The 8732-nt window shown below is 42.8% G+C and overlaps 2 protein-coding genes across 7 annotated transcripts; both read left to right on the top strand.

The window, feature by feature from the left end:
• Positions 1-1184: 1184 nt before the first annotated feature.
• LOC138914609 (uncharacterized) lies at positions 1185-3539 on the top strand. Of its 5 annotated transcripts, none has more exons than XM_070219419.1 (8): positions 1185-1309; positions 1370-1515; positions 1613-1737; positions 1832-2192; positions 2306-2597; positions 2750-2976; positions 3054-3215; positions 3362-3539. In XM_070219419.1, exons 6-8 carry the CDS (start codon positions 2954-2956, stop codon positions 3414-3416), a joined length of 240 nt encoding a protein of 79 aa, XP_070075520.1. In that variant the 5' UTR covers positions 1185-1309; positions 1370-1515; positions 1613-1737; positions 1832-2192; positions 2306-2597; positions 2750-2953; the 3' UTR covers positions 3417-3539. The 5 variants fall into 5 exon arrangements, 3 of the variants coding, with proteins under 3 accessions (XP_070075520.1, XP_070075521.1, XP_070075519.1); XM_070219420.1 differs by having other exon boundaries at positions 1186-1309; positions 3294-3537; XR_011420435.1 differs by having other exon boundaries at positions 1193-1309; positions 2306-2399; positions 3294-3526.
• Positions 3540-3606: 67 nt separating this feature from the next.
• LOC138914610 (uncharacterized) lies at positions 3607-5051 on the top strand. 2 transcript variants are annotated; one of them, XM_070219422.1, is made up of 4 exons: positions 3607-3859; positions 3925-4106; positions 4183-4348; positions 4853-5051. In XM_070219422.1, exons 2-4 carry the CDS (start codon positions 4091-4093, stop codon positions 4956-4958), a joined length of 288 nt encoding a protein of 95 aa, XP_070075523.1. In that variant the 5' UTR covers positions 3607-3859; positions 3925-4090; the 3' UTR covers positions 4959-5051. The 2 variants fall into 2 exon arrangements, with proteins under 2 accessions (XP_070075523.1, XP_070075522.1); XM_070219421.1 differs by having other exon boundaries at positions 3925-4129; positions 4187-4348.
• The last annotated feature ends 3681 nt before the right edge of the window (positions 5052-8732 follow it).

Here is an 8732-nt window from a genome sequence, read left to right as displayed (position 1 = left end):
AACAGTCACTTGGATCAAACAAAAAAAGATTTGGGTTTGATTAGCAGGTTAATTAAAAATATTTCATTTTTCTCCCAAACACGTAGTTTGGTTGTTAAATTAGTAGTGTAAATGCTCTATATTGAAACAAAAACAACGATTTTGTTGTGTTTTGAGCCTAAAATCTTTTCCATCAGAAAATAATCGATCAATATGTAAAATTTACAAAACTTGTTTTATTTTGCTTATCTGAAGAGATATTGTAAATTCAGATGTCTTATTATGATAATCTAATTTAAAGTGCATAATTTTAGTTGGTTTTAACTTAAACAGTGTTATGTCTCGACTTATTTTGGTGATCCAACCATCGGATTCCGGCTAGCCATCGGATTTCTCAAGTGTGAGTATGACCTCGATAGTTGGATTTGTCGGCACACAGTAATAATTTATTTTCTTCAGACTTGATGACACTTTAAAAATGAAAGGAAACAAGGACTGCGGACCTGCTGTTGATGGCCGCGGAATATGCCCTCCCATCCTTGAGCTGCTGCCTCTTTTAAGCAACTCCCCGACACTGGATACTGGGTCTGTTTTGCGTCACCTCACCCCATTTTAACACTCTACTCGCTCATTTTCTTTTCCCTTTTAATTCACAAAATTCATATAAATAACATTCATTTAACTTCACAATTCCCTAACCTGGGTACCACAGGGACGATTACATCACACTTGAATAAATAGTTATAAGTATAAATAAATGAATAAATAATATATATATATATATGGGGTTACATTAGTATTTTAATTTAGTAGAAGTAGATTCGTAGTTTGTAGTTTGTAGTTTGTAGTTTGTAGTTGGTGGTTATAGTTGATTAATCGTGGTTTTATTAACTTTAAAACTAAACTTAAAATAAAAAAACCTGGCACCACCCAGATGTGGGCGGCGATACTCAAATTTCCACTCGTTTTCTCTCAGTTTTCTTCCTTTCCTCGCAGACTCCCAGATTTCGAATTTGGCGCCGGAAGCTGCGAACACAAAAACCACTTTAAATTACATTTTTCTCTCTAAAACTTGCACTCTCACTTTGGAATTTTTTTCCCAGAGACACGACTACTCTTTCTCAGCTTCTAGATGGTTCTGATTTGCCCTTTAGTTGCCCTTCTTGTAAGTCGGCTCAATTGCATTTTCGAGAGAGAGTTTTCCGAAATTTAAACCTAGCTTAAGCCCACTATTCTACTAGTTCCGCCACGAACCAGCACGACTCCGGAACCAGTTCTCCATTCCCAGGCCATCCCTAGTATCGGCATCTGTTGCTCCTCTCTAACCCAGGTACGCGGTCGTTTGGTATGTTTTGATTTTGTATAGGTTTATTTTCTTTATTTTTGGCAGACCATAACACCACACTACGGTTTCGTTTACTTGTCAATGGAACAGGAGTACAATTGAGGCTGCCAGTAGCCCAACGCAGGCCACGCCCACGCCCTGAGATATATTCGTCCTGCCGCTTTGAAAGGGTTAGCCGGGCCATTAATTGGGTACGTATTTGCACGTGTGTATGTACCTATGCTGCAATTATTGTTTCAAATCTTTCGCATGAAATACTCCCAATCGTTTCCCTTGTAATGTTTCCAGCTCATATAGGTTATTCCCTACGGGTCTTACTATGCGGCACTTAGAGTATTTGCGACAAAACTTGGCATTTATGTTGTTCTTGAAATCGCTGAGGATGAAGTTTCGCTTAAAGATTTCTTGGCCAGGTAGGTACTTGATTTCTTTAGCTCTTCTATTATATTGTTTGGCTGATCTCTCATATGTTTCATTAATGCGTTCTGTTACCTTTTCTCTTATTAGTTGAAGCCGATCCGTTCGAGATAGACTCTGTATCTGGGCGTCGTTTACGGCGTCTAGTTTTCGGGCTATCCTATAATCCTGCCCGCTCAGGAACATGTGTTGGCCAAACATGGCAAAGTATGGGGAGACACCAGTGCTATTGTGGACGGCACTTCGCAGAGAACCTTGAATCTCGACTATCTTGTCATCCCAACGTGTGTGGTCTTCCCCTACATGGATCCTAATAGCCGCAAGTACGGATTGGTTCACGCGCTCTGAGGCATTCGACTGTGGAGCATACCTGCCGGTCCTCTTATGACGAATTTGATACTTCTCCAGGAAACTTTGAAACCGGCTTGCTACAAATTGGACTCCGTTGTCGGTGAGTATTATCTCTGGAACACCAAACTCCTGCCATATTTCCGACTCCAGATATCTGACGACTGCGTCTGCTGTCGCTTTTGGCATTGCTTTTAACCAAACAAACTTCGTCAGATGATCCAGCACTACCAATATGTAGCAGTTGCCCCTTTTCGACCGTGGATATTTTCCCAGGAAATCCATATACAGCTGCTGCATGGGTCGTGAGGTGATTGTTTGTTTGCCCATTTTCGGCCTAGTCATCTGGGTTGTGTGTTTGGTTTCCTTGCAGATGTTGCAGACTCTTACATAGTTTTTCACCTGGATTGCCATCTTGGGCCAGTAGTAGAACTGCCTAAGCCTGTTAAGCGTGCGACCTATGCCTCCGTGCATCGCGGTATCGCTGTCGTGTGCTTGCTGGATTAAGGTATTTGTTAATGCTTCCGGAATCCACAGCTTCCACGGAAATTCCTGTGTGTCCCCGGTCACAAATTCTACTCGCTTGAGCAAGAGGCCGTCTTCCACCACTAAATCTGGAAACTGCTCCGAATTTTCCTTCACCGTTTGGATTCTTTCCAGATACTCGGGACTTTCGAATTCAATGGTTTCAAAATCGAACACCTCAATGGCTTCTACCTCCGGGATACGGGACAACATGTCTGCCACCACGTTATCTTTCCCCTTCCGGTGCTCTATTTGGAAATCATATGCCTGTAACGCCAACGACCACCGCGCCAATCGTCCGTTTAGGTCTTTTAGCGTCATGAGCCATTGAAGACTGGAATGATCGGTGATGACTGTGAAGGGTAAGAGTTCTATATATGGGCGAAATCTATTCACAGCTTTCACTGCGGCTAAGCACTCTTTTTCTGTCACCGTATAGTTCAATTGAGCTCCTCGCAGCTTCTGAGAGTAAAACGCTATCGGTCTCACATTTCCATTCACATCCTTTTGGAAGAGAACCGCACCAATACCCACATGGCTCGCGTCGCATTGGACGAAGAATCTGCTCTGAAAATCTGGATGTATCAGCACTGGAGCTGAGGTGAGTGCTGTTTTTAGTTTGTTAAATCCCTCTTCTGCTGCAGGTGTCCACTTGAACTTCGTCTTTGACTTCAAACAGTCCGTTAGAGGTGCCGATACATCTGAAAAACCTCGAATGAACCGCCTGTACCATCCAGCTGTTCCTAGGAAACTCCTCAACTGTCTCACATTCTTTGGCACTGGGATCTTGGCTATTGCCTGAATCTTCCCCGGATCTGTCCTCAAGGAGCCCTCTCCGATCACAAAACCCAGATACTTAAGGAATCGGAAGCAGAACTTGGATTTGTGTAGCCCGATCGTGAGGTTGGCGTTTTGTAAGCTCTTGGCCACCTCGGTAAGTATCCGCATATGATCCTTGAACGTTTTCGAAATAATCAACAGATCGTCTAGGTACACAAAGACGTTGCTCCTGAGCTTCTGAGGGATGACCCGGTCCATGAGTCGACATAGCCGTTGAGCAGCGTTACATAAACCAAACGGCATCCTCCGAAATTGATACAACGGCCTTCCCGGGATGGTGAATGCAGTGTACTCCCTACTTTTTTGGTCCAGCTCAATTTGCCAGAACGCATGCTTTAAATCCACACTGCTAATGTAAATGGTTTCATCCACTCGGCTCAGAATCGACTCTATATTCTGCAATGGGTAAGCATCCTTGATCGTTACCTTATTGAGTTTCCTCGCATCTAAGCATAACCGGTTTTTCCCAGGTTTTTGGACCAGAGTAACTCTATTGTTCCAAGGGCTTTCACTAGTCTCGATTACACCTAATCGCAACATTTCGTCTACTTCCGCATAGAGCAATTCCTGGACTTTTGGTGACACCGGATAGAACCTTTCCTTTACTGGGACTGTTCCTGCCTCCAGTTGTATGGAATGCGTTTCCAATTCCGTCAGTCCCATGCCGTGTCTTTCGTAAGTTAGAAACTTATCTTGCACTAACTCCAACTGTGTTTTCTCTTCCTCAGACAGGATGTGTGGTTCTACCGGTTCGCTCGTAACATGGAACTCATTCTCAATCGACGACAATTCACCTACCCCTACGACGTCCGGAGCTAATGAAAATTTCCGCCAAAAGTCTATTCCCAAGTATAGTTTTTGCCGCAGTGAGGGACATAGGAGCAATGATATGCGGTGAGTTTCCTGTTTATAGCAAACGTCCACCTCTATGCGACCCGCTATCCGGTGTGTTGCCCCGCCTGCTGTCTGTACTGTAGATCTCACTTTCAATACTTCTAGTTCCAGCCGCTTTACCAGGTCCATACACCCGTCTCCTAGGATGCTCTTCGATGCTCCCGTGTCAAGTAGCCCCTGCATTGGATGATTTGCAACCAATACCTCGGCGAACGCTCGGTTTTCCGTCGTAGCTGCTGATATTATAGCTGTGCAGACCTCTCTTCGTTCCTGTTTTCGTTGTTGGTAACGCCTCCGGGCTCGGATTATCCTCGCCGACTTGCGGGAATGGCTATCTCCCCTTGGTTCTCCAAATATCCTTTCCCTTGCCTGCTGATAGTCGCGTTCCCTTTCTTCAATCGGTCTGGCCACGTATTTTGTTCCTATATTTACCTTGTTTTTATTTTTATTTATTAATATCTTCTTACACACTGACTTATATTTATCTTTTAACATATATTTCAGATCCTCGGAGGCAGTTAATTTGTCGTCTTGGGATGGGAGCGGGACTCCTCCGGTTGCGTCAAGCTCCATCTCGCGTTTCCCGCCTGACATTTCGGACACCGAGTAAATCGTACTCCCTGTCGCCCGCATCGGTAGCAGAACTTATTAAGGACCTCCGAGTCGCACGTGTAATACGTGTGTCCCGGCATAGAGCAATTGTAGCAGACCAACGTACTTTGCGCTCCGCCTTCTCTGCCCCGGGAAATGGCCTCTACAAACTCAGAGTCCTCGTCTGGCTCCTGTGATATGTATGCCTCGTGAACCTGGTGCTTCTCCCTCGGTGGTCTCTGGTGCTCTTGCATCCCGGATGTGCGCGACCAGCGATTGGCCAAAACCCTCTCGGCTTCGTGGCATTCCTCCCTCAGCTGTTCCAGGTTAGTTAACCACATCGGATATATTATCCTCGATATCCCGTCTCTGATGTTTACTTTAATTGTCCTTATTAGGTCGTGGTCGGACATGTTGATGTCCAACTGGGATCGGAGGCTCAGCATCGCCTGCAGATATTCATTCTCCTGTTGCATTTGCTTCTGGAAAGCAGAGACCTCAATGGACGCCGCTTTACGGTAAGTTTCATGAGCTTGTAATAGAGCTAAATTAATGGCTGACTCTATTTCTTTACCTAAATGCACAGGACTCTTCCCTTCCTCATCGCTAGTGAGATTGTGTTGGTCGCCGCGGGGAACTCCGTCGCTAATATGTGCTTCCACGCCCCCCACTGCTCCCGTCATATCCTGCTGGTCGCTGATCTCAAAGGCTGCGCTACCATCCATCATAAACCCCTGGGGAGGAGTGATATCCTTTATGTCTCGGTTCACTTTCTGATTGGCTTGGGAACGTGTAGCTGGCGGAGTCATTATTTCGGATCCGCGGTTCAAAAAAAACTCTAAACTTCTTCTAATTTTTCTATTGAATGTCTGCCTGTTTCTTTCGCTTTCTGACATATCTTTTCTTCCCTTCTTTTTCTTAACTTTTCTGTTTTTCTCTTTTGTCTGCTAGGTAGGGTGAGTGACGAATATTTTACCCAGCCCACTGTACTTTCATATTCCTAATCCTTCTTGTTTCTTTTCAGCAGCTTTCACCTTCTTTGGCCGGACTACATGTGTGTTGCTTTCCGCAACCTTTTCCACAAGGACCACGACCGCTGGATGTTGTAAGCTACCGAACCTGATCACCTTTTGGTTGATTCTGACTTTTCGCCGTCTTTATAGGTGTTCATAGACTTCTTCTTCCGACGCCCTTGATGGGCCGCGCCGAACCAGGATATTTCTGCCTCCTGTCGGGGTCCCGGTCGTGGGCATCTCAGCGATCATCCTACGTGGCTGCGTCTCTCGCCTCTTAGTGGGACTTCTACGATTTGCTCTTGGTAGCAATTATGCAGGACCACCACCAGTTGTCGAGGACCAGCCGGAGATTCTCTTTCTTTTCTTTTTTTCTGTCTTTTTATTATGTTTTCTTTGGGCGCCACTCTGTTATGTCTCGACTTATTTTGGTGATCCAACCATCGGATTCCGGCTAGCCATCGGATTTCTCAAGTGTGAGTATGACCTCGATAGTTGGATTTGTCGGCACACAGTAATAATTTATTTTCTTCAGACTTGATGACACTTTAAAAATGAAAGGAAACAAGGACTGCGGACCTGCTGTTGATGGCCGCGGAATATGCCCTCCCATCCTTGAGCTGCTGCCTCTTTTAAGCAACTCCCCGACACTGGATACTGGGTCTGTTTTGCGTCACCTCACCCCATTTTAACACTCTACTCGCTCATTTTCTTTTCCCTTTTAATTCACAAAATTCATATAAATAACATTCATTTAACTTCACAATTCCCTAACCTGGGTACCACAGGGACGATTACATCACACTTGAATAAATAGTTATAAGTATAAATAAATGAATAAATAATATATATATATATATGGGGTTACATTAGTATTTTAATTTAGTAGAAGTAGATTCGTAGTTTGTAGTTTGTAGTTGGTGGTTATAGTTGATTAATCGTGGTTTTATTAACTTTAAAACTAAACTTAAAATAAAAAAACCTGGCACCAACCAGATGTGGGCGGCGATACTCAAATTTCCACTCGTTTTCTCTCAGTTTTCTTCCTTTCCTCGCAGACTCCCAGATTTCGAATTTGGCGCCGGAAGCTGCGAACACAAAAACCACTTTAAATTACATTTTTCTCTCTAAAACTTGCACTCTCACTTTGGAATTTTTTTCCCAGAGACACGACTACTCTTTCTCAGCTTCTAGATGGTTCTGATTTGCCCTTTAGTTGCCCTTCTTGTAAGTCGGCTCAATTGCATTTTCGAGAGAGAGTTTTCCGAAATTTAAACCTAGCTTAAGCCCACTATTCTACTAGTTCCGCCACGAACCAGCACGACTCCGGAACCAGTTCTCCATTCCCAGGCCATCCCTAGTATCGGCATCTGTTGCTCCTCTCTAACCCAGGTACGCGGTCGTTTGGTATGTTTTGATTTTGTATAGGTTTATTTTCTTTATTTTTGGCAGACCATAACAACAGTCACTTGGATCAAACAAAAAAAGATTTGGGTTCGATGTGCAGGTTAAAAAAAATATTTCATTTTTCTCCCAAACGCGTAGTTTGGTTGTTAAATTAGTGTTGTAAATGCTCTATATTGAAACAAAAACAAGGATTTTATTGTGTTTTGAGCCTAAAACTCTTTCCCATCAGAAAATAATCGTTCAATATGTAAAATTTACAAAACTTGTTTTATTTTGCTTATATGAAGAGATATTGTAAATTCAGATGTCTTATTATGATAATCTAATTTAAAATACATAATTTTAGTTGGTTTTAACTTAAACAGTCACTTGGATCAAACAAAAAAAGATTTGGGTTCGATGTGCAGGTTAAAAAAATATTTCATTTTTCTCCCAAACGCGTAGTTTGGTTGTTAAATTAGTGGTGTAAATGCTCTATATTAAAACAAAAACAAGGATTTTATTGTGTTTTGAGCCTAAAACTCTTTCCCATCAGAAAATAATCGTTCCATATGTGCAATTTACAAAACTTGTTTTATTTTGCTTATATGAAGAGATATTGTAAATTCAGATGTCTTATTATGATAATCTAATTTAAAATACATAATTTTAGTTGGTTTTAACTCAAAAAGTCACTTGGATCAAACAAAAAAAGATTTGGGTTGGTGTGCAGGTTAATTAAAACAAGAGAGAACGCTATAGTCGGGTTGGTGTCCCGACTATCTAATACCCGTTACTCAGCTAAAGGGAGTGCGAACGCTGTGTCGGGTTGGTGTCCCGACTAATAATCGTAACTCAGCTAAAGGGAGTGCGAGGGAGATAGATATATGTTGACAATTTATAAAGCGTATAACTTTTTAATGAATGGTCCGATTTGAAAAATGTCTTCTACATTTCGATAGGTATAAATATACACAACAAAATTGCATTTATACTTCTAGGAAATCTTTAAAGGTGTGGGCGCAGGACCCATTTTAAAATCGTTAGTGGGCGATTGTGGGCGTTAGAGGGGGCGTGGCGCTCGGCTAAAATAAACTTGCGCTGCGTAGGAAGCCAAAGAATATGTGTGGGAAATCTCAACCTTCTAGCTTTTGTAGTTTCTGAGATCTCAGCGTTCATACAGACGGACAGACGGACAGACGGACAGACGGACATGGCTAGATCGACTCGGCTAGTGACCCTGATCAAGAATATATATACTTTATGGGGTCGGAAACGCTTCCTTCTAGCTGTTACATACTTTTGCACGAATCTAGTATACCCTTTTACTCTACGAGTAACGGGTATAAATATTTCGTTTATCTCCCAAACACACAGTTTGATTGTTAAATTAG

Source organism: Drosophila takahashii, unplaced genomic scaffold (assembly GCF_030179915.1).
Source record: "Drosophila takahashii strain IR98-3 E-12201 unplaced genomic scaffold, DtakHiC1v2 scaffold_62, whole genome shotgun sequence".
Classification (NCBI taxonomy): domain Eukaryota; kingdom Metazoa; phylum Arthropoda; class Insecta; order Diptera; family Drosophilidae; genus Drosophila; species Drosophila takahashii.
This window is presented reverse-complemented; position numbering and strand designations above follow the sequence as displayed.